This window comes from Lepisosteus platostomus, chromosome 9, assembly GCF_059453375.1.
Source record: "Lepisosteus platostomus isolate fLepPlt1 chromosome 9, fLepPlt1.hap1, whole genome shotgun sequence".
NCBI lineage: Eukaryota > Metazoa > Chordata > Actinopteri > Semionotiformes > Lepisosteidae > Lepisosteus > Lepisosteus platostomus.
In genome coordinates, this window is record NC_142619.1 from 33,927,543 (window position 1) to 33,952,920 (window position 25,378).

At 37.2% G+C, this 25,378-nt stretch overlaps 1 protein-coding gene across 1 annotated transcript in view; it reads left to right on the top strand.

Moving 5' to 3' along the window:
• The first annotated feature begins 4,833 nt into the window (after positions 1-4,833).
• The window catches only part of scaf11 (SR-related CTD-associated factor 11), a 36,380-nt gene continuing 15,835 nt past the window's right edge, over positions 4,834-25,378 (top strand). Inside the window, exons 1-7 of the mRNA XM_088644784.1 lie at positions 4,834-5,078; positions 17,479-17,541; positions 17,996-18,156; positions 20,022-20,099; positions 21,035-21,141; positions 21,272-21,342; positions 22,830-22,888. Of these exons, the coding sequence (XP_088500910.1) occupies positions 17,499-17,541; positions 17,996-18,156; positions 20,022-20,099; positions 21,035-21,141; positions 21,272-21,342; positions 22,830-22,888 (519 nt within the window). The 5' untranslated portion in view covers positions 4,834-5,078; positions 17,479-17,498. The remainder of the gene's footprint in view (positions 5,079-17,478; positions 17,542-17,995; positions 18,157-20,021; positions 20,100-21,034; positions 21,142-21,271; positions 21,343-22,829; positions 22,889-25,378) is intronic.

Below are 25,378 nucleotides of genomic sequence, written 5' to 3' on the forward strand. Positions count from 1 at the left end.
CATAAACAAAAAATAATATTCATATACTGTATATATACTATATATAAGTTAAAAAGCTGCCAGAAGGCACTTTGAGATCTGATCTTTTTTTATCGCATTATTGAGAAAATATTATTTAGAAATAATCCTATTAAAACAAAATACCAATTAAGGGAATGTAATGCATTTGACACCAAACACCAAATGACACCAAAATCAAAACTGATATAAAAATATATAGCAAAAAAAAAACCGAATATAACTAAGCAATGTGTGAGAAACCTTTGTCATGGGCTCCATGGAAAACAAATATAGTTGAATGAATTACCTACTTTTTGTATGAGTCTCTTGGCAAATACTGAACTAATTTTCTTTTAGAAAACATGGGAAAAGTGATACAAAATGATATTTAAGGAATAAACTCTTTGATCATTCTTCTCAGCCAAAAGCTCAAGCTCAGAGGTGAAGACTGAAGACTGAAGACTGAAGACTGAGTGTATTAAACTAATCTGTAATGTTATTAGAGATCAGTAGGAGCAGTAGAAGCCAAATGTAAACACAATTTTGTATTTCATTAGCATGGTATACACTGCATATAGAAACATGAAAACAGCAGTACAGTATATACATAGTTTAATTCTGTGTTCTACTTTATATGTGCTATTGGTAAGCCTAGTCTAGGGGCACAGCAAATGTATTTATTATTAGGAATATCGTGACATGTATAGGTTGTGCAAAGTTTGGTTAATTTAAAAAAATGAAGAAAGACTGCTTTAAATTATATGGATTAACTCTTGAGGTAAAAAAAAAAACAGGAATACTCCGTCACAAAATGAAATGCTTTCCTCAGTGATGTTGTTATTGACTTTCTTCGAGGCTTAATTGTTTTTATATTTAAAAATGGGAAATTTCCCAAAACTAATTCAATCAATTTGTGACTATGTTAGAAATAAATCAATCTTCCACTTCAACAACTGTTTACTAATATCATCTTGACATGGCACTCAGCATTTCAAGTAAGTGGGACTTCAGCAGAAGAGGTGAAATACATCAGACTTTCATTATTGTGCATTAATAATGAATCTCAAATTCTTGAAACATTTCTGTTCTTAAAGAAACAGCTACATCTTGTGTTAAAAGAAGGAAATTCAGCAAGTATTCTTCAGCGTGCCTGAAAAATGATTTAACCATTTATTTTTTAACCACTTTATCCAATACAGCCAAGGAGCCGGAGCCTGTCTTGGAGTGCAACAGGTCCAAGGTTTATATCTAAAATGATCATTTTAGATTTCACCATGAAGGTGTAACCTACTTAGTGGTATTCAAAGGGAATAAATACATCACAGGATTACTGCACATTTTTTATATTGTTCAAAATAGGTTGGGTCTATGTGAATTTTTTTCCAACAGATCTCAGAAAGAAATTAGTTCTAGACGCTTTCAAATCCAATCAAAATTCACATTGAGGAGATATCCTATGTGATCCTCTTTTAATTACATTTTTGTCCATTCAGTACTAGCAATTCATGAAAAATGGTTTTCATTAAACAAATCCCTGTCACACTTTCGAAAAAATACAGCCAATCGAGGCGGATATCAAAACAGACTATATAGCCCAGAAGGCTTCTTGACAAACTTGTTGCAACATAAAGTCTCCATAGAGCTTTATGATACGTTAACTGTATTTGATGTTCTATATACAGGATACTGTTTTTGTTTAAATAGACAGCAATACACAGCAAATTCAACCAGGATGTGCCATGTTGCAGTGGAAACCAGTCAGAGGCTGTTTGAATGAATCTCCACAAGTACTGTAGGTATGTGATTTACTGAATATCAGTTCGTATCACTTGGCCAGTGTTACATGATGTTCTTGTCCCCCAGTCAAAAAACAAGGCAGCAATTTCTATTTCAAAACCACATGTGAAAAGAACTAAGTGACTGAATTACTTTGTTTCAGGTCACTGTCTGCAAGGAATCTGTTTGTCTGTTTTCTCCAAAGACTCACTGAGAAAGTGACTGTATAAAATTTGCAAATTGGTAACAAAAATGCAACAAACACAAGTGTAAACATTCTATGGTTTATCACTTGGCACAAGGGTGTTGAGCATATGCATTGAGAAGGAAATTTGCATTGCAAGGAAATGCATTGGAAATGCAAGGAAATGCATTGAGCCCGTCCTTCGGATGAGATGTAAAACCGAGGTTCTGACTCTCTGTGGTCATTAAAAATCCCAGGGCATTTCTCGAAAAGAGTAAGGGTGTAACCCCGGGGTCCTGGCCAAATTTCCCTTTGGCCCTTACCAATAATGGCCTCCTAATAATCCCCCTCTATGAATTGGCTACATTACTCTGCTCTCCTCCCCACTAATAGCTGATGTGTGGTGAGTGTTCTGGTGCACTATGGCTGCCGTCGCATCATCCAGGTGGGGGCTGCACATTGGTGGTGGTGGAGGGGAGTCCCCATTACCTGTAAAGCGCTTTGAGTGGAGTGTCCAGAAAAGCGCTATATAAGTGTAAGCAATTATTTTTATTATTATTATTATTATTATTATTATTATTATTATTATTATTATTATTATTAGTAGTAGTAGTAGTAGTAGTAGTAGTAGTAGTATATCCCAGTCGTACAAAAACAACACATTAATGAGTTCTGTTACTTATTTACAAGATGTCATAGCCAGCAATTGTAGAATACTGGAATGGGGAAATCTGGAATTTCACAGAAACTGATTCACATCTTAGTGTCCACTTAGCAACCAATTCTTGTATGTTAGAATATAGCTGGTGTTATTAGTGATTCAACATCAAGAGAGAACTGGAACATTTCAACAACAAGCTTCAGAGCTTGATTTCGCTACAGCAGACAGGACCATAATATCCAATTGGCATAGTAGGCACTGTGCCTAGGGCCTATGGAAACTAAAGTGCATATGAAAAAAATATTGACCATGATTTTTTTTTATTTGTGTGATAAAAACCGCAACAAAGATCTCTTCTTGAATAAATATATGTATATACCAATGATAGGCTATGAAATGAATAAAACAGAAGTCCTTTACCTTAACTGGCCCTGAGAGCAGATGTAATCGGGATTAGAAAAGGGCTAATTCCGATAACATATAGCAGACAATGTTTTCTGGAACTGTGGGTCTCATCATGGTCAAATCCTTACTCATCAGCATCACTTTAGTCAGTGAATAGAGGCAACCTTTGTCACAGAATTTTCTATATTCAATCAAGGTTTACTGTAGAAATATTGCTGATGCCTGACTCTGTGCCAAGGAGAATGGTTTAAATTGTGCTAGTGAATTTGAAATGCTTGATGAAGATAAAGTTATGATATTATGACACACAGTTCAATTAATAATAAGCAGATCCTATAATCCTCTATGCTGTTGCCACAATTAATAACATGTTCCTTTGTTTGAAGATGTGTCTTGGAATGTGCTGTTTCAAAATGAAACTGTTTTTGAGCAATTGACTGTTAAGAAGGGCACATACTGTATTGGATGGCTTGAATTAAAAAGGAAGAGATTGAGTGGGAAAAGAGATGTGCTGTACTCCTTCCTTGGTTGTTGTTTTTATGTTCCCTGTCTGTCTCTGATTGAGAGATGAGATAAAACAATTTGATAGAACTAAATTTCATGTCAGATCCAGACCATGAATAACTTCACATGCATTTAGCACACATCAGAGATTTGCTAATCTACATTAACATGAGGTAGTCCAGGACTAGTGCTACTCAGGGTTTGTGATACAACTGCTTAGTTTTTCTACAGTCTTGGGAGTTAGGGTGAATGTTGAGAAACTGTAATATTCTTCGACATTGGCATCTGTTGGTAAAGTTTGATCATCATTGATATAAGAGAAAAAAATAAAGGTTTTAAACTCATCTTCTGTACTATGCATGGCCAAGCTTTGTTCTTGAGAGCTACGCCCCAGTAGGTCTTAGAACCAGGGTTGTTCCAAACAAGTGTATCCTAATCCTGGCCCTAAAGCAGCCTTGCAGTTTTCTTTCCAAATGAACTCTTAATGAAGTAAGTTAACCATTAATTTAACACATTATTTAATTTTTAACTGTTTCTTCACTCAGGATTTAGTCTCAGGAGTAATCTTATAACTTTCTAAACATTGTTAGAATTGTTTAGCATTATTGTTATTGTTTAGCAGCTGTTTATCATGTAGTATTGTTTATCGTGATGTGCAGACACAGGTGGGGAGGCCGCTATGAAACATTCACAAAGTAAGGGTTCTTAGAGCTATGGGCTTGAGGATTAAATTCAACCAAGTATTTGAAAACATATCCTCAATTTGAGAACTAAACCCCAACATCTCGTACAGGTTTTAAGCTTATTCGTAACTTTGTTCTTATATTTCAGATCGTATTTTTAAATGCGCACATACAAGTGCTTCTTGCGCTAAACTTCAAATGTTCAAGTGGAATTAAAACTGACACAAATGAGGATACTCCGTGAAAAGTATTTGTAATATTTTTTAAAAGAATGCCACTTGCACAAGTACGTCATTTAACATAACATAACAGTTGCGAAGCTGTCTACACATCAATTGTTAAAATATGAAAATAAACATTGTTTGTAAGTAGTTTAACAGAAATCCATGTATCGCTTCAGTTGCTTTTCCATAATTTGATTAAAACATTTTCTAGGTGCATTGGTTTAAGTGTAACTCAATGTTGGTCCAGCAGTCGTCGCTGTGATTTTATTCTGGAGACCAGGCCTTGGCTCAGAAAATGGACTCCACTTCCCATTTCCTTCTCTTTCTGACGAAACCGTATTCGACCACTCCTCCCTTTCTGTGCGTCAATTTTTCATAAAATTAAAGAGACGGCTGCACAGCGACACCCAGCGGACTTCTTTACGCACGGAGAATCTGTGACCGACATGTGGCCGAGGAGCCTACAAACCTACAGCGAGCTTTCCGTGCATTCAAATCGGCGGGATTTCGTATCTTTTCCCGCAGTGTAGGGGACAGGATTCCCGGAAATACACTGACAGAGGACGAGGGGGGACTCCATGTTGGCTTTTGCACAACCGGAGATAGCGTTTTGTACCTGAATCGTCTGCCTTTTCTAAGCGGTAAGTGGAAGAATAGAAAATATGTGGCGTTATAAAACTGGAAGGAGAACTTCGTACTGCCTTTTGATATTTCGCTGTTAAGAAGCGACGGTGTTTACAGTTGAAATGACTTTCGTAATGTATTTAGGATTGCTCCGAAGTGGCCTGTGGGTATCTGACTCTGATCTTCCCCTAGAAATTCCCTTTAAGTTGGTTCAGACAAAAGTTTAGGCCTCGAGAGTTGAAGGGTCATTTTAGTTTACATGTGGCTTGCCATTAGTCAAAGTTTAAATAACCTTACCCATCGCTGCTCATACGTAAAATCGAATACAAACCCCAACGATTTTAAAATGTCAGTGCTCAAGCCTAGTTTCTTGGGTATGCACGTTAGCACTGAAAAGTATTTTCTTTTTAAGATGTTCGCTTAGCAAACTAGGGAGCATCACTGCGCATATCGGAAATATTGTTAACAGCTCAATCGTGTTTTAGTGAACCCAGAAAAAGCACGGAACTGTATTACCAGGGTAATGTTGTTGTCTTGGACAGTCCCCACATTTGGGGCAATCACCAGTTTGTTGTGCTGCTTCTCAACGCCAATCGTTAATGTCCCTCACGAGTTTGGGCTGGGATTAGCGGAAAGGTCTGCTCTGTAAACAAAATGTAAATAGCACGGCCAGCAGGACGTTTGGTTTTGTTCCAGCTCTTCCTACCTGATGGTTAGCTGGGCTTTAGATATGTTTTGCCTGCAACACGCTGTTTAGAGTACAGTTATCGTGTTACTTCTGAGCTAAACAAAGGGCGAAATGTGAGTTGGAGACGCGAGGTAAAGGTGTAGGCTACTCGGCTCAGAGGCCTGTGTTTCTGACTCGATCCAGGCCAGTCAGGACTCCATAGGCAGCTGACAAGGTTGAGAATTGATTTCGCCGAGGTTTCACTGAAATTAAAATGAAATTGTTGTACTCGCTGCTACAGAGTCAAATTCACCCCTAGATGTAGATGTGATGTGTATTATCTGTTCAATCTACTGTCTAACTCCACAAGTTTGAAACCAGTTTGCACTGGTTTAGCTTAGTGAGCAGGAGAAACGGAGTCTTCGGCTAAGTGTGCCACACGCGCAAAAACAAATCGATTCACCGAGCGGGTTCAAAACCTACATTTCGGATTGCAGTATAAATCAATTTTCAACTGAAAAAGTGAAGTAACATCGACCATCATTCTAAATAATTTGAATATGTGATATACCACATGATTGTTCTCCCTTTAATATAGTTTAGAAACATAAGTCTTGTAAAAATTAACCTTTAAATAATCGAGTCTCATTCCTGAAATCTATGATTATTTACGTCTTGTGATTCTGTCACTGTATTGATGTGGTAGTGTTAACTAGAGCGATTTAACATTTATGTTACGGGGTTACTTAACAGAAGAAGATTGAGAGTACGATTTTTGCATAATCACACGTAACGGAAGTAACATTTTCAAAATTCAGATAACATTAAATACACGAGTTCTTTTCATTATCGCAACAAAATAAGAGAATGGGTGGTGCATGTTGTAGAAGTGCTAGATACGCTTCCATTGCTCTAAAGGTTTTCAAATCACGTAACATTGTTACTGACGTTGTAACTTTTAATATTGTTTTAGTCACTAATGATTCTCCTTCCGAAAACGAGAATGGATTTCATTTAGCATATGCGAGTGAAAGTATCAAGTCTCTCTTTTGCTTAATGCTTCCATAAGTAAGCACAATCATCATCTTTGAACAGTGCGGACATCTTACACTTTTTTCTTGTTAATTAGGTCCCTGTGGTGTAACATTCTATAGGAATTTATTTCGATGTAAGTATGGTAATCTGGCATCTGTAATAAGCTTTTAAAACATTTCCATTAGACAACTCCAGTGAGTTTCACAGTTGTGAATAAGTGTCAGCTGTCAGGATCTTTAATTTTTTAATTTGTTTGCATTATTCAGCATACATTGTCAGTGGTTGAAAATAGTAAGTAACTTGATTTACTTTTTTGAAAAGAAAGGATATACTGCAGATGGTTAATGCTTTTGCTGTTTGGATTCCAAAATGGCCTCCTCTTCATTGGTCACTGTTTATATCTTGTGGGACAATAGCCTTAGTTTAATTGCACAGTTTGTCCCAACTTCTCCATCATTGCACAGCCATCTGTCCTAAGAACTGTAATACTAATTTTTAAAACTGTACCAATGTCTTTTAATTGAGCCAGTGAAACCTCAGACCAGCAGCTGATGAAAATTCTGCAGTTTGAATGTTAGAATTTAAGTGTCTTTTATTTTATGATAATTTCTACTTATTCAGTTCCATTAAATCACTGTTTGCTCATGACTTTTTTTTGCATTGAAGTAATTTTCATTTAATTTAAAAGACAGCATCTGTTAATGTCGCCTAAAATTCCTGGCTGTGAACCATGTCAGTATTAAATCATTTAAGTACGACAGTCTTTTGTACAAATTGAGTCAGCCATGTAGTTGACTTAAATCCAGATTTGTTCTGTACTCTCAGAAAAACTTTGAAACAGCAAAGCTGTAAGTTTGTCAAGTAAACCTGAAACTACTTCAGAACTAGTTATTTTTTAGTTGACTTTCAGGGCAGCAGCATGTGAAGAAGCATCCTGTGACTAAGACCCAAACTTGTAGCTTAAAGTTTGTAGGTGGTCTCTTTGGCATAAGGAAAACTTTAAACACTTAATCAGATGTTTTATGCACTCAAATTAAATTGAATGTTGTACATTTTGCAAGATGCTGTGCTGTTTTGGTTCATGATGTGCCTTCGTGTGGGGCTTTGTGTAAATATATGGTAAATGATCATCAAACAAATTACCAAACCAACTCCGACCAATTACCAAAGATATGACTAAAATAACACTACTTTTTTATAGCAGGTACACAGACATGTAAGTGAACAGCTATAACAGGTAAATACATTAATATTTTTCATTAACGGGTCATCAACAGAGTGTCTACTGTGAAAGTCACTCACTACTAGCTTGACTGGTCTCTTTTAGAAGCAACACAAGCTACAACATACTCTGCACCTTCTGCAGACAGTCTCTTGTGGGTTTCTGTCCCATTCACTTTTTGTAGTCTGGACAAGTGTGTGTCTGTTCACTGGTTTCTAAACCTTGGATGCTACATGTTGTCCCAGCTCATCTCGCATACTGATCATTTAGTGGGTTCATCCCGCATACTGTACTTGTTTGGCATCTCCGCTTGTGGCTGGAAGGTTGCTGGTTCAAATCCTGCAGGCGGCAGGGGAATCCTACTCCATTGGGCTCTTGAGCAAGGCCCTTAACCCGAACTGCTCCAGGGGTGGTGTATAAATGGCTGACCCTGTGCTCGAACCTCAAGCTTCTCTCCCTGTCTGTGTGCCTGTGTGTCTCATGGAGAGTAAGCTGGGGTATGTGAAAAGACAAATTCCTAATGCAAGAAATTGTATATTGCTAATAAAGTGATCTTATCTTCTGTAGCCTTTAGACACTTCATGCTTTTTTTAATTCTGCCCATCTGCACTGCAATGGCTAATGTTCATCTAGGTGATCTACATAAAGTTTTTATCCGTAACTAGAGGATGACTTGACTCCAGTGCCGGTGAGTCTACCTAATGTGTTGCTCCTATATACCATTGGTGTGAAGACGGTGTTCTTCTGATAATCTGGTATATTAGTTCCTTTCTGCGTTTTTCTTGTGGGCATTAAATTCAACAGGTTAAATCATTTCAGCACTCGCTCTAATTAAATAATTAAGTTCTTATGCAACTGTGAAAGGCAGGGGTGGAATGTAGTCAGTAAACAAAGATAAATTTTGTTGCTCAATATCTGTTATGTTAAACAATATCTAAAATGTAAATGATAAAATCCAAGTAATGATAAGTTTCTTGTTTTGCAGTGTATAGAAACCACAGTGAGCTGAATTAGGATGGTTACAGTAAATAAGTTAGAGCACTCCTCATACAAAACAGTAGTTCTGCCAGTACAGTATACTGTAAATTATACAGTAGACTCTTGATTTTCCCTATAAGTAAAATTCAATTATTGTAATTGAGATCTTTTTTTAGGCTGTGATAAGTCTAGCAGGTGTGAGAAACATCATGGCTCTCTGCGAAACCTATACATAGTCTAGTGAGGTCAGATTGATTTTTTTGAGTGCCATTAAAGATTTAATACTTAAAGGAATTAATCCTTCTTATTCAGTGTACTAGGGAGGTAGCATTCATAGTAGATTGTTCTGCTTTGTGTTGATCATGAGAAGGTGCATCAGAATGAACAAATGCTACAGCACCAGCTCAGCATTTACTGAATGTGTACTGGTGTTTTCTAATTGGACGTTAGAAACTAAAACAATCCAGGCTAGTGATTACAGCTTTAATTGTGGATTTTGATAAACAACAAAAATAGATGTATATCAATAAATGTAAATGACATGATAAAATATTTCAAAAGGAGTAGCCTATGGAATACATCAGTAGTATAACACAAATGACTAACTCTGTAGTGTACAGTGTAAAACTACAATGTCCTTTTAATTTAATCCTGTAATGTTTTTGCAAAGTTTCAAAGTGTAAAGGAGTTTTTGCAATGCCCCTTAATTGCCACTAGATATTAAAGGAAGCTGAACATAGAAACAAAACTTAGTTCCGTGTCATCATGGGGATTTTTAAATTGTTCAAAGATCCAAGTTAAAACAAATTAACCTCAACAAGTCAAGTAATGCCATGAAAAAATCCCTAATTTCAACATTGTTTGAGTCTCTATGACTAAAGTTCATCATCAAGAAGTTCATGATTGATGTGATGGTTGCTGCCCCCTCAGGTAGAGGCTAATAAGATATTTAACTCTGTGTGTGGTCAGAAAAGTGGATTGGGAGGTTAACCTGCACCCAAATGCAAACATTGGGGAGTTATATAAAAACTGGCATCATCAGATTGCACTGTCTGTGGTGCATGCCAATGTGTCTGTCAACATGCAAGAAAAATAGGGAAGGGTACTGCCCGGGCTCCTTCAAACATATTCATGTTTTTGAATTTGGAGAGGCAAGAATACAGATGCATTGTGGAAACACTTACATCAGCAGTGCCTTAACAGACTGCTCATTTGAACTAAGTAGACACTACATAGTTTAAACTAGAACTACAGTGGTGCACACTTTTGTATCAATTTGAAAATCTAGTTTCTGCATCCTAAAGGAAGATAGAATAAGTTAATGGATTGTACCTGATTCAGATATGATCCTACTGTAACTATACATTTTGCCTGACTTGTATCTTCAAAAATTGTTACATGGTGGTGACTTCATTTGGTGCTTTTAATTCAATGCATTTTAGCTTCTTCGCCCATTTAATCTCAGGTGAGTGAAATGTATTTTATATCAAATGCTTATGAACAAATTTAATTTTATGGTTTATGGTTGGCTTTCATATTCTGGTCCCTATGTCCCAATCTGAATTGAAGAACAGACAGATTACAACATTTCCCAGGATCTTTTGAGCCCAGACTGGTGCCATTTTTCATGGAATTCAAGCTTGGGTGCAAATGAACTTTACAAAAGAATAAAGAAACAAAGCACAGGGTAAGAGCTACTAAATAAGTTTTATATTAATAAATAAGCTTGCAAATCTTTTAAAAAGCTTAGGTTGGCAACTTCTTGACATTGTTGGAGCCAAGGCAGGGTCCACTGAATAGATTGCCAACGTATGAACACATTTGAATCTATATCATGTAGAAATGCAGAGGGTACTCCTTTCACTCTGTTTTTCTTTTCTGGTCACATAGTTGCTGCTTCTGCTTCCTCTCCTCCTTCATGTACCCCATCTTTCTCTTCACTTGCAACCCTGCAGGGAGATATACCCAGTAGCTACAGGACTGTCCATCCCCGACATCCGGCTATTGCTGCAGTTCAGGCTGTCTGGCTTTTCCTCCCTCTGTTGCTGACATTTCTGTATGATCCGTTTGTTGCATGGAATTATTCTTCGCATTGTGTTCTTCCATTGAGTGGTTTTAGGTACTACTGCTTTTCTTTGTGTATTTGACAGTTTATAGTTTTTGTTTTGAACCTAAACTGACTATTTTTAGTAATATTCATATTTATTGTTTTAAATTGTGATTTTCATATAGAAAAATCTCCACATCCTTTCCAAAATAACTTTTGTATCCTAAAAGACAGAAATCAGGATGCATTAAATCGAAATCAATTTTACTTTTATTTACACATTATTACACACAATGTCCAAGTGATAAACAAAGGCTCAAATTTTCCTAAAAGTAATAACTAATGAAACCCTAAAAAATAGGTCCTTAATTGTGTATCTTGTGGAATCAGACTGTTAATTCACGGGGAACAAATCATAAAATGTGACACCGTTTGTGATGTAGAAATACTATGTTTTGATTTGTAAGTATTTATTTTGTGTGATTGGTAACCTTGTGTGTGATTATAGAGAGGACGAGAGTAAAATTACAAAATGTAAAATATTAAGTTAAGGCTTGATCTCTAGATTTTCATGAGTGAGGCAGGAAGGTTTTTGTTATTTTATCTTTTGTTAATAATGGTGGCTCTGTGGCTAAGGATCTGCAACTCTGGCTGGAAGGTTGCCGGTTCAAATCCCACGGCCGGCAGAGGAATCCTGCCTTAACCCAGTTCAGGGGATTAAGGCCTTAAGGGGGTTAAGGTACTCCGTTGGGCCCCTAAGCAAGGCCCTTAACCCCAACTGCTCCAGGGGCGTTGTACAATGGCTGACCCTGTGCTCTGACCCCAGGCTTCTCTCTCCCTGTCTGTGTGTCTGTGTCTCATGGAGAGTAAGCTGGGTTAAGCGAAAAGAGAAATTCCTAAAGCAAGAAATTGTATAGGGTTAATAAAGTGATCTACTTATTGCTCATTCCTTCACAGGTTCACTTACCATGAAAAAGTAATAAAAGAAAAATGAATACAAGTTTGATCAAAATATATCTTAAAAACATACTTCTTTCAAATGAGTTTCTGTAAGTTGAGTTTGCCTGAGCTTAAGGAGTATAAACATTTCAGAAGTCCTGACATGTTTGATAATGGATCACAAGCAGATATAGTGGCTTGTATACTTTCATAAAGAGAGGATACCCATGGAAAAGGCTTTTCCTCCCCTGAAATTAAGTTTCTTTAAATGAAAAAGTAAATGAGGAAGAACAGACCAATTTAAAGATCTATTGAGTTTTTTCTTTGGCAGTGTTCCTGGGCCATTATGAAAATGTGAATGTTCTTTACAAATTAATATTTTTCAATACAACAGAGCTGCAGTGATAGCTGCAGCTGCATGAACATATGAGCCACCTTGGTGCTTATAACCACAGAAGGGGTGGCTTGAGAAATCAAGTGTTTGTACCACTTTTTAGTCTTAGTGTCGAGTGATTCTGAGGTGACATGGGCAATGTGTGCTCAGATAAGTGATAAATGTGCCCTCTGCAATGTCGGGGAGGGACACCTGTCTAGACCTTCAACTTACTGGTAATGAAATGGGCTACATTGTAACCCACCTTTTTTGTACACATTTCTGAAGTTATTGCTATCATCATAGACATTGACAAATATACTGTACGTGTACAATTAAAGTTTATTAAAATTAACAGCTTTAAAAATTTCAGCATTTTGACTTAGGATTTTTCGATTTTTAGAAAAAAAACCCAAACAGATAAAGTTCTAAACTGCATTTTTGGTAAGAAATGAGACAAAAAGCATTATGATCCTATTTCTGGGTCACACGCAGTTTGAAATTCATAATCACAATAACCACAGTAAATTAAACTTTATGCTACTCAGAACCTTTAGATGACGTTCTTGACATAAGAATTTAAAATGTTATTAGAAGTATTTATCCAGGTATTTGTGTTAACACTTACGTAATTAGTTCAGGTGGGTAGCTGCGTCAGCATGTGTAGGCTGCAAAGGAACAAGTAACAGGTTTATTCCATGCTGAAAAGAGAAGAAAGAACAACTTTTTGGCTGTGGAGCCTTCTTCGGGTGTGAGAAAGACAGGGCAGACAGCAAAGATTAAATAGCATAGGACAGTGGTTCTCACGCGGAGCGCTGCCAGGTGGTACGCCATATGAGCCTGGAACTTTGTTGTGTGCACTGAAAAATCGGGACGGGTTTTCATATTTTCTATTTTAATACATGTCGAATACGCAGCCTATGTAACGTAAGTGACCAATTGTATTTAAAAAAAAAAGCATCTCCAGCAAATAGGGAGGTAGGAGAATGTGCCTGATTTTGGAACAATGCCAATGTTGTAAGCACAGAATGCATAGAAATGCGTGCTATGAACGCTGGCAATCTTGTGAGCACAGGAAAGTGTGATAGATAACAGAAAAATATTTAAGAACTGTTCTAGGTTAATTTGAGAAAAATACACCGAACGTCTGTGTTTCACTCCCATGCACAAGAAATAAAAACTTCTTTTAACTTCTGAGACGGACTCCTGAAAAGGAAACGGGGAAAAATGCAAGCTTGCGGATTGCTAAAGCAGGTAAGCCTCACACAATTTTCGAAGGCCCTTATTTACCGTTGGCAAAAGAGCTGACATGTATTGTGTGGAGAAAAAGCTGCTAAACAGCTCAACCTGCTGCCTCCTCTGAAAGACACAGTCACTTTGGCCTATTCGCTCGTTTATGTTAGATACGAGTTTGAGGGTACGTCCCATGAGGACTTTCTGTTCTGTAAGCCGCTACCAACAGGAACTACAGGAGCGCACGTATTTCAGCTTCTGAATGAATTTATTGAAGAGAATGACATCAACTGGATAAAATGCATCAGAGTTTGTGCAGACGGTGCTAGAGCAGTGACAAGCCGACACAGCGGTGCAGTTGCACGAATTAGAGGGGTTGCTCCAGAAATGATTGGACGCATTGCAGTATCCACCGTGAGACCTTTGCCGTCAAGAAAATGCCTGACAATTTAAAATCTGTTAGACTCTGTTGTGAATTGTATCAAGGCTTGCAAAATGAATTCACATCTGCTTTGCTCAACTAAACAGGCTCACCCCTCTCGCTGAAATGGCACTTTTTTATTGTTTATTTTTAATTGTTGTTCCTGTTTTTTTTCTGTAAAGCGCTTTGAGAAGCCGCCTTTAAAGGCACTATATAAAATAAAGTTTATTATAATATTTATGATGTGTGTGTGAGTGTGTGCACGTACGCGCGCTCATGTTGGTCTGAGAATTTGTGGGGTTCCTATGAGAATGTGACTTGTAGGTGGTAATTGGATGCTTTGGTTTGATCAGGGGTGGTACTTGGTCCAAAAAGTTTGAGAACCACTGGCCTAGGAGAACAAAAGCTGGGAGAGTGGAGGAGGTAGGAGCAGGGGAGAGGCAGAGTGGCTGCTCAGGTGGTGCGAAGTGGGGAGAGGTGAAGAGAGGTGTGAAGTTGAAACCTGCATGTGAATAGAGAAGATTACACAAAAACAAGTCTGTCATTGAGAGAAGGGGGATGGTGTGAAGTTTCAGGATAATTTTTGTTTCTGGTGTCTGTTTGCTATGGGAGTTAAGCAACCTTCCTTTGAGAACACAGACGGGGAGATCAGTGTGATCATGGCCATCTGAGGTGAAATGAGAAACTATGGGCTTGGAGAAGTCTTTAATCTTCACAGCCCCAACATGTTCTCTGAAGCGGTCCCCTAGTCTCTTTGACTGTCTGCCTTGCGATGGATTGGCATCCCGTCCAGGATGTACCCTGCCTTGTGTGCATTGCTTGCTGTCATAGGCTCCGTCTCCCCTGTGACCCTGAATCGGAAGAAGCGGATTGATTTATGGTCTCGTCTAGGGAGTAAATTAAGGTATGTTTGCCAGCGTCTGAAAATGCTGAAAAATACAAGCAACAACTGCAAAGATAGGGGGTTCCCCACACAACCACTTCTTTCATTATGCACAAAGACTGTTTGGAAAGGACAAAGTCAGCCTACCTCCTTAAGTCTAATTTGTCTACTGTGTTTTTTTGTAGTTTTAGGTTGATTATCAATATATATAAAAGAATATTTCATATACTTGGCTGTTTGTAGCCTAGCACATAATGCATTTGTAAAAACATGAAAAAAATTTACTCTGTCAAAATCATATGGTGGTTTTATGGCCACAAAGATTAATCAGTGAGTGTGCATCTTTCAGTTGGCAAGCAAGAAGATAACACAGCTCGATACCTGAGAGTCTGTCATCCTAAATAACGTGTGCAGTGCTTTATACTCAAATGTTTTAATACTGAAGATTGTGTCATTTCTGAGTTGTAAAATTCACCTGTGAGCGTGCCTTTATTTTACTTAACATATGTAAGAGAATTCTTAAGCTATCATTTAACTAGTTAAATTGGTCCATTGATGTCAGTATTGGTTTGATTTGTCTTTAAGCAGCAGACACACTGGTCCACCATTATAAAGACTTGACACTACTTTAAGATATACCTGCACAAAGTGTTAAACAGAAGAATATTTATATTTATATATAGTCTAATGTTTTAAAAATCACATATTGGTATAATGTGATTGCTGAAAACCAGCTGAGCACAGGATTTTGTGATAGTCTGTGAATCCACTACAAGTGGAACTTAAACATCTTGAATCATCTTTAGTCAGTGTCACTTGTCTATTTTAGAGTATACTGGAAACCTACATGTCAGTTCTGTTTGGGAGCTCAAGAAAGGTTGTATTGTCTTCAGTTAAGGTTCCTTTGTAGTTGTAAGCTGGTTAATATTTCCATGTCCCCTGTCAGTCTACTTCCTTTTCCTGAACTTTTTATCTTACTGTATGTATTACTGGCTCCCAGCACTGGGGTCCTGGGTTCAGTTCCAGGCATGGGGTCCTCTCTGCATGGAGTTTGTATGTTTCCTTCTCCATTAGTGACGCTTCCTCCCACAGTCAAAGGACATAAAGATGGGCTCATTTGCTTTTGGGGAAAAACTGGCCCTGGTGTGAGTGTGTGCATGTTGTTGTGTCTGTGCTGTGCGATGGACAGGCATCTCGTCCAGGGTGTATAGTGTATCCTGCTTTGTGCCTGTTGATTGCAGGGACAGGCTCCAGCCCTCCATGACTATGAAATGGATGATGTGGTCAAGAAATGGATAGTTGCTGTTCTATGTGTTTTTGTTGTTCAGCGTTCGTCTGGTTTTGGATTGGTTTACACCTAGAAGTGTGGTATTTTGTTAGAAATGGGTATAGTAAAGTTAATCTAACTGATATGAGTTTTAAATTATCTATGCAGACAGCAAATTGCTTTATAAAAATGAGCTCCTACACTGTCAGGTTAAGCTCCAACATACAGGCCTAGACTTAACTTTTACTTCAGAAAGCATTGTAGGGAAAAGTGGTTAGCAATATGAATTTACTGATACTTTCAGTACTTAAATGCTGTTGATTTTATCAGTCGTCACATCTAAATTGTGTTTTCTACTGTTTTATTCTTTAATAGGTCAGCGTTTTTGTTTTATTACATTTACTGCAACTCGGAAATGGATCTCTGAAGACATTGCCACCCATGTCATATATGCTGTTTTCTAACAGCGTTGTCAAAAACGGTTATTAAAGGTGTCTGTTTTTATTTATAACTAATGAAAATTTTAAACACGGTTAAAATGTGAGCTGTGAGTTTAGGTTTTTGACTTGCAGTCTTTGGTTGATTTTGTAAACCCGTGAATACTATGTATTTTTCATAAATACGGAAGTGCTGAGAATCCCGTTGACGTAGTATTTTTAACAGTTATGAATATATCTATCACCCTGCAACTCACAACTGGCAACCCACTGAAGCTAAGCAGGTGTGAGCCTGGTCAGTACCTGGATGGGAGACCTCCTGGGAAAAACTAAGGTTGCTGCTGGAAGAGGTGTAAGTGGGGCCAGCGGGGGGGGCTCACCCTGCGGTCCATGTGGGTCCTAATGCCCCAGTATAGTGACGGGGACACTATACTGTAAACAGGCGCCGTCCTTCGGATGAGACGTAAAACCGAGGTCCTGACTCTCTGTGGTCATTAAAAATCCCAGGGTGCTTCTCGAAAAGAGTAGGGGTGTAACCCCGGTGTCCTGGCCAAAATTCCAATTGGCCCTTACTAATCATGGCCTCCTAATAATCCCCCTCTATGAATTGGCTACATTACTCTGCTCTCCTCCCCACTGATAGCTGATGTGTGGTGAGCGTTCTGGCGCACTATGGCTGCAGTCGCATCATCCAGGTGGATGCTGCACATTGGTGGTGGTGGAGGGGAGTCCCCATTACCTGTAAAGCGCTTTGAGTGGAGTGTCCAGAAAAGCGCTATATAAGTGTAAGCAATTATTAATTATTATTATTATTATTATTATTATTATTATTAATTATATTGGTGTATGTCTAGATAAAGTATATATTTGTGTATTGAATCATGCACTTCATCTATTATATTTCCTTTCTTTCAGAGGGCATCTAGTAACCTGAAATGAGAAGCAACAAGCCAAAGACATCTGATGAAACAGACAGTGGTGAGTCTGACCATTGCCAAAATGGATGACCACTTTTCTCTCCCATTTTAAAAATATGCAGTGATATTTAAAAATATATATTTTTTGCTTTGTTACATGAAAAATAATGACTGGAGGTTAAAGATGTTTCACTCTTCAGTTTTTATAAATATCATCGAATAGTTTTTTCCCAAGCAGTTGGTGTCAGTGTGTAGAGGATTGGGAAAACTAGTCAGCTCTGGGGCTCAATGCTATTGTAGATTTTATAAGTAGCATTGAAATTATGGTATTCTCAGTCCACCTGCAATTACAGAAGTAAGGATCATTGAGAGTTTGTTTTTGATGACCTTGTACACTCTTCAGCTACAGTGTACAATTTTGTCTCACTGGTTCACTGAGAAAGGTAATACTTCACTGTGAGATTATGCTCAGTAAACAAGTCTAGAAATGTTCAATATGAACATTGTTCCAACAGGAGAAAAGAACAGAGAGGATGACAATGAGTCTGCTGTTGCAGAGACTGATGAAGCAGATCGGTGCCCCATCTGTCTTAACCTCTTCTTACGACAAGAACTGGCTGTCCCTGAAAGCTGCTGTCATGTGTTTTGCCTGACCTGCATCCTAAAGTGGGCTGAAGTAAGTGTCCTTTACCTGTCACTAGACATGTATGATATTCAGTGTGGTGAAAAAGTACACACCCTTAAGATTTACTGGTTTAACAAACTTTTATCTTTGCCTACTCCTAACCAAGTCCTAATAATGGGTAAATTTAACCTCATTTGATAACACACATCAATTCTACTTTGTCATTATTAATTAAAAAAAGTAACCTAGCATCCAGTATCTTTTTGTGAAAAGGTAAGTGTACCCTTAATTCCACCACATTGAAAAGGGGGGCATGTAGAATCAGGTGCACCAAAGGATGTGTAAATAATTAGTTGATCATTGGAGTGAGTCTACCTGTAATCAGAAACTTTGTCTGTTTAGTCTTAAGCACTCAACCACACATCATGCCCAGATCAAAAGAAATCTGTGACAGTCTTATAGAAAGAATTGTTTCAGCTCATCAGTCCAGGGAGGGTTATAAAACTATTTCCAAACAATTTGAAGTCCCATCATTCCGTGGTAGGAAATGTAAGATTGTTGCTAATCTAACAGGGTGGTCATTCTACTAAATTATCTTCCAAGTACTGGACCTGTGGTGCTCCTTGAAGTCTCAAAGAACTCTTGAGATTACATGCATTAATCAGCTGGCCTCTCTCACTTTGGTAAATGTCAGAGTTCATGATTCCACCATTAGGAAAAGATTGAATAATAATGGCTTTCATAGAAGAACAGCCAGGAATCAACCCTTATTAGCATTGCCACAAGACTTAAGTTTGCAAAACAGCACTTGAATAAAAAACAAGACTTCTGAAAGAATGTGCTCTGGATGGCTGAGTCGAAAGTGGAGTTGTTTGGCCACAAACGTCACGTTAGGTGAAAACCAAACACTGCCTTTGACCAGAGGAACCTCATACCATCCGTGAATAAGGGTGGTATTTTGGGCCTGCTGTGCTGCCCCAGGACCTAGGTGCCTTGCCATTATTGAGTCTTCCAAGATTTCCATAGTATACCAGAATATTCTAGAAAAAATGTGAGAAATTTTCTCACAGCTGAAGCTGAACCAAAAGAGGATTTTGTGACAGAAGAATGATCCAAATCACACAAGAAAATCTACAACTGGATAGCTCAAAGAGAAGAAATTCAGGATTTTGGAATTGCCAAGTCCAAATCTAAACCCCATTGAGATGATGTGTTGGGACCTAAAGAGAGCTGTGCATACAAGAAAGCCCTCCAACATCACAGAGATAAAGCAGTTCAGGAAGAGTGAGGCAGAATGGAAGTGATCCTGCTCAACTTTTACAGGAAAGGTTTAATTGAAGTTATTGCTGCTAAAGGCAGCGCCACAAGATAATATTTATTAAGTTAAAGTTATAAGTTGCTAAATCAAGGGATGCACTTAATTTTTCACACAAAGATGCTGGAGAATTTTTTTTAATGACAGCAGAATTTTTGTATTGTCAGACGAGGATAGTTCTATCTGCTATTAGGACTATGTGAAGGTTAAATGTGTCTAAATATGTTAAACCTTAATAAAATGTTAATGGGATGTGTTTTCTACCACACCGTAAACATACTATATATATGTGTATTACATTTTGTAAATGTATATGGTGGCTATACGAAATTGCATATGTTGTAATCTTCAGTTCTTAACAAATTTAGTGAACAAAAAAGTTTTCACAGAATTGCAATCCATTTAATTCCTATACACTTTGAATTTCTTACCTAACTAATAAATTGCTGTTTTTGTCTTAAATTCCTACACATCTTTAACTGATTTCAAGGGAGAAAAGTGATTTTACAGAAAATAAAATGCAGAAAATCTTGGCCCTTAATTTTTTTATTGTTAAGTGTTTTGAGTTTGGACTTTGCAAATGAAGTAATCTGCTTTGCAGACAGTTCCATCCTGCCCTGTAGACAGGAAGCCTTTCCACGCCATTTTCAAACAAGATGCCATCCTAGGATGCATAAAGGTTAGTGCTTATGTTTGGTTTCATATTGTAGTCTTCAAAATATTTATGTATGATGGTTGTATGACTGTATAAACAGTAATGTTAAAACGTTTCCAAACTACCTACGTAATACTTCAGTGAGAGAATGTTGTTTACTCTTCCTTATGGTCTCTAGATTCACTAAAATCTTTGCATCCCTGAGCAGATCAAACAGTACTGCATATATGGCTTTTCATGCAGTTGGATTATGAAATGTTTCATAAATAAAAATGAATTTGATACAATATGCAGTTCATTTCAGTTTGAGGTAGCATTCTCCTACCGATCTGTGGAGTATCTTAGTTATGGGAAGAAGCTGAACTTAAAATATATCACTAATTGTCCTTAGAATGATTTGTTCAGCTAAATTGTGGATGCAAGCAAATGTAGTTTGTACTTTTTTTCCCAATGCATTTTTCCAGGATTGAAAGATGTATTGTGTTACAGAAACTGTACCCTTTACCCATTTAATCACATTTACTCTCAGCTTGTGAACAAAACCTTGAATTAAAGCAAGGAGTGTTTGTAGCAGCTTTTCAATGTAAAGAACACCTGTAGGCTTCCTTAGCCATTAATGTTTTTGTTTGTAACAATTAATCAGTCTTCATTACTCATTATTGAGCTCCAGTCTCTTCAGCCTCAGTGATTCTAAAAGAAACTTAAGAGGTTATTGGAGTGTTTTCTGTAATGAAAATCTCAAAAGGTCAAAGGCCATCATGTTTGGTTGCATAAAAGAAATGACACTTTGAACATTTCCGTATTATTTTTTGGTGTTTAGTGGGGTGGTGGGTGTGCACAGGTTTATTGGCTGAATACTATCAAAGAATGTGTAATTTATAGGAAATCTGTGCTGCTTATCTTTAATGTGATCTTTGATGTCCTTAGAAGGTTTAAAGCTTATCTAATGTGGCTTTCAGATTCCCGTGAAGAAAAAAGTGAGAGAAGTAGAGCTGCCATTGTGTTGCTACAACAAGGAGAAAGAAAAAAGGAAAGACTACATGTCACAATGCAGCTGCACATCAAGGTGGGGGAACACCTTTCAGCCTGCACGGCTGTATGGCACTGTTCGCGGGACAATTGTGCATTTTGTGCATTATCACAATAACTATATTGTAAAAAATCATACACTTTTGAGTATATATTTTTTGTTTCAGGAGGAGGAGTATTGCAAAGAAACCTGAAAGGACATTACTTCCCAAAATAAATGAAGATCTTAATAGAAAGTGTAAGTTTTTTTTTCTCCAGAACTTTTTCAAATGAAAGTTAGAACTTTTTTCACATGTTGTTTTCTTAAAGGTATAAGAATATTTTGGTGCTGAAGAAATACTCTTAAGAATTTCGGTTTTAAAGTCTTAACTTTCGCTGTAAGATTAAAATGTGTAGCAGCGAAGTGGATGTTATGAATTTACAGCGCTGTTACAGCATGTTAGTCATTTTGTAAAACAATGCAGGAACGTTAAATGTGACTTAATGATGTCTTTTCTATCAAAAGCTTAAGAGGACAAACTTCAATCAGATTTAAAAGCTATTTTGAATTGCACTAATAATGCTATTTTAAATCACATTAAAATGTTTTTTTCTGAGGTTAAAGACAGCCCTGATATGTTTGGCCTTGGGTCCATGAGATCTCATTTTTATTAAATACAAGCTTTTAATTGCCTAGATGAGCTAATGGTTTGTATAATTGTAGTATTCTGGGCCTTTGTCCAGATGTGCAACAGGGTCAAATAAACTTGTGGGGAGCTGCCCTTGGGGAGAGGAGCTGAGGACACCTTTATTATATTCCACTCCTCTGACAAAGACCCTGTCAGGGTAACATACTCCAAAATGCAATGTGAACAAATATTTGCCATACATGAACGTATTCAATCAGCCTTTTCTACTGACCTTAAATGTACTGACAATTAATCACATTTTTTTAAATCAGTCACATTCAGCTTCAACTGATTGTATAGATGTTTAAAAAATACAGGATCTGTAAGATAAAAAGCTTGCAATGAAAAGAGACAACACTATTTCAGGGCTGTGAAACAGCACAGAACTATTCCCTGGTAGACATTATTTAATACGTAACTTGGGATAACTCTCGATTGGAATTGCTGTCGTTGCTGTCAATACTATTAGTACTGTTCTAGTCTTGTTTAAAATATGTTAGCTGAAATGAAATATGAGTTGTGAAATGTTAATCATAGAAGAAATACAGGCTACGGTCATTCAGCATTGTGGAGAAATATTTAAATGGTTAAATAACTTGGCTGTAAAAAAAGTTTAAAATGGTGTACCACAATAGGCATGGTTCAGAATAAAAGACATTTGAAATTAAGTCACAGTAAATACGAAGAGAAGGGTTTCTTCTCAATCTAGACCTTTAGGTGTTACACGCTTCACAATTTTAGAAGAGTGTTGTAGATTTTTTTTTTGTTGCACATTCCTCTGTTTCTCACACAAGAGAAAGAATGTGTGTGACTACTGAACAGTATCACTTGCTCATTAAGAGAGCTAGGATATCATGTTTAAATTACATGATGCAATTTGTTTAGGTTAGTGTTTTTTGTGTGCAGTCAAATTTTTTTATCTTAAACTTCTGGTTTTAAAAGCCTTCCTTAGCCTAGCTTTCCATCAGCAGAGTTAGTGTTGGCCATTTTTCAGAACATCTTCTTTTCCAGTTTCATCCACATAAGCATCATAACATTTCTATGTACTGTATTACAGGTAATTCGTTTATCGGCCACAAGTACAGAAAGAACACTACAGCTGTGAGGAAGAAAAAGGTTTGTGCTGTTTCCAGTACACATGCTTATGTATAAAAGCAGATTAAGTTTTTTCCCCACATTTTCTTTCACTGCTCAGATGTAAATAAAGTTACTAGAATTCTGGTAGAGTATGTGCACTGTATTTAATAAAAGCAGTAATTCACTTTTTACATTTTACCTATATTTTCTTTCCTTTCTAACTAAAAATTTTTTTAAAACAACGTTTTTGCAAATGTTAACCTAAGTACAGATGCAGCCATTCAAAATGGGTGAGGTATTTCGCGGCATACCCCGGTGGGCGTGTCACAGTATCACGCGGTATCACGCGTTTCACGTGTGTCACGTGACTAACTATCCGGCGTCGCCTTGTAAAACCGCCAGGGGGAGCTTAACCTCTCATGTACAGCATTTGAGCCTTTAATTTTGAACTGTGTATTACAGCATGTTAATCATCAGTCATTAAAATGTTGGTATATTTTATGAAAGCAAGATTGCTCAGTTGGACAAAAGTACACAACCTACCTTTATCAGAAATATTTATGCATCAAAGCCTTTACTGAAGATATTACTAATAGTATTAATAATGGATGACTTTGGACAAGCTGTATACTCAAAGTATAATTTCTTTAGCACATTTGTACAAGCACTTGGAATCTGTCCAAGCCATACTTTGTCAGGCATTTTGTTTTACTTCAACGGGGCATAAAAACTTCCTTGCTTTTAACAGGGCGTTTCATAATTTCTAGCTACGAAAATGATTTAAAATGCGACACCTATCATTCAACTAGAGCTTAAAATATCACAAGGAAAAATACACACCGGTATTCCATTTCTCCCTAAACATTGTAAGCTTCGAAGTCTTTAACTAACGTGATACCGGAGTCAACAAGCATACTTTTAGAATTTGATTAAAAGGGAATATAATATGGAATCGCGTATCTCCAGAATTTAAAGACCAGACAATCGCAAACTCGTTTTCAATAAAAGTATTTTATTCATTCAGCAGTTTGTGAGAGGGACATCCAGCAGGGAGAGACACACACACCGGTTTTCATTGACAACATTGTTTTTTTTTTCAATTCCTCTTGTCTAACAGGAATGTTTTGTTTGTGGACAGACTGTTAGACAAGAGGAAAAGACCGCCTCCTCCTTCGAAGCATTTCGTTGATCCGATCACGAATTCTTTTCCAGTCGTACGCAGCAAGGGTTGAGAATCTCCGATTCACCATCGTACTAATGGTTTCCCGGAGATTGGGTTAAAAAAAAAAAACATACTAACAACTGTGCCATCCTACTCCTTAGTTAATACATTTTATTATTCATAAACAGTTAACATTGTTAGCAAAATATTTTGAATTATATTTAACCCTATTTTTTCTTTAGTTTTGTATTTAACTTATTATATGATAGTCAGACTTAATGTATATTTGAACAATGAAAATATATTTTTACAAGATTTTACATTAAGCACTTAAAATTAATATGGTTAATAATAGTAAACTGTAACATGCTGTAACAAGATCGGTTAAACTGCGAAGAAAATGCTTTCAGAGAAAATGTTTCAACCAAACCTGTTCCCACACACCCCGCCCCCACTACCATTAGAATATACACAAACATTTTAGCGTTTCATTCTGAGCAGAAGACCCTCACACCTGAAGAGTGCTGGCTGTGACGAATTAAACCGGTTTTACAGGTTTCAATCACAGACCATGTGACATGGGACTCAGTAAACTACAGTAACACCGTATTTGATAACGCTTTAAAAACGCTATAAAATAATGTGACTTGGCACAGAACAAGTTTACAGCACAGTACAAAGATAAATGCTGACCATGACTTTAGAAGCATAAATTGCCTTACACTCAATTTAAACACAAGTTGTCTTTAGCCCTCTAAGCTGGTTCATACAGAAATGTAGAGATCTAGGCTCAGAACACACAGCTTCATTAGCGAATACATATGCAGGACAACTAGAGAAGACGTTTTACAGAGGATGGATTTTTAGAAACATCCCATCAGACATCCCATCATATTCACAACGTGAAATCTAGAAAATAGTATTACGTAACCAAAATCCGCAATATGGAAACAGAACCTGTGTAATTGTTGATAGATGATGTACTCGTAACATTTTTTCAAGACGAACTACAACATTTAAAAAATGACTTGTATGTACTTGATATCTCTAATCAATCCACGGGTCCCAGCACAAAGCGAAAGTAAAACGCATACCGTTTCGCGCTTCTTATTGCTCAAAAGTAATTTGACCGTATGAAATGCATAATATAAACCTAGAAACATATACGTAAGCAGTACTTAAGCACTGTAGTATCGGTGTTAAGACATACCTCTCAAATACTGTAAATCAAGTTAAAAATATCTCAAGACCGATTCTGGTCGTAATGAAACCATGCAAGGGAGTTTTTATGTCCGTTGCAGTTCTTTTGCAACATGAATATAATTATATCTTTATTAATTTCTTGAGATACGTGATTCCATATTATA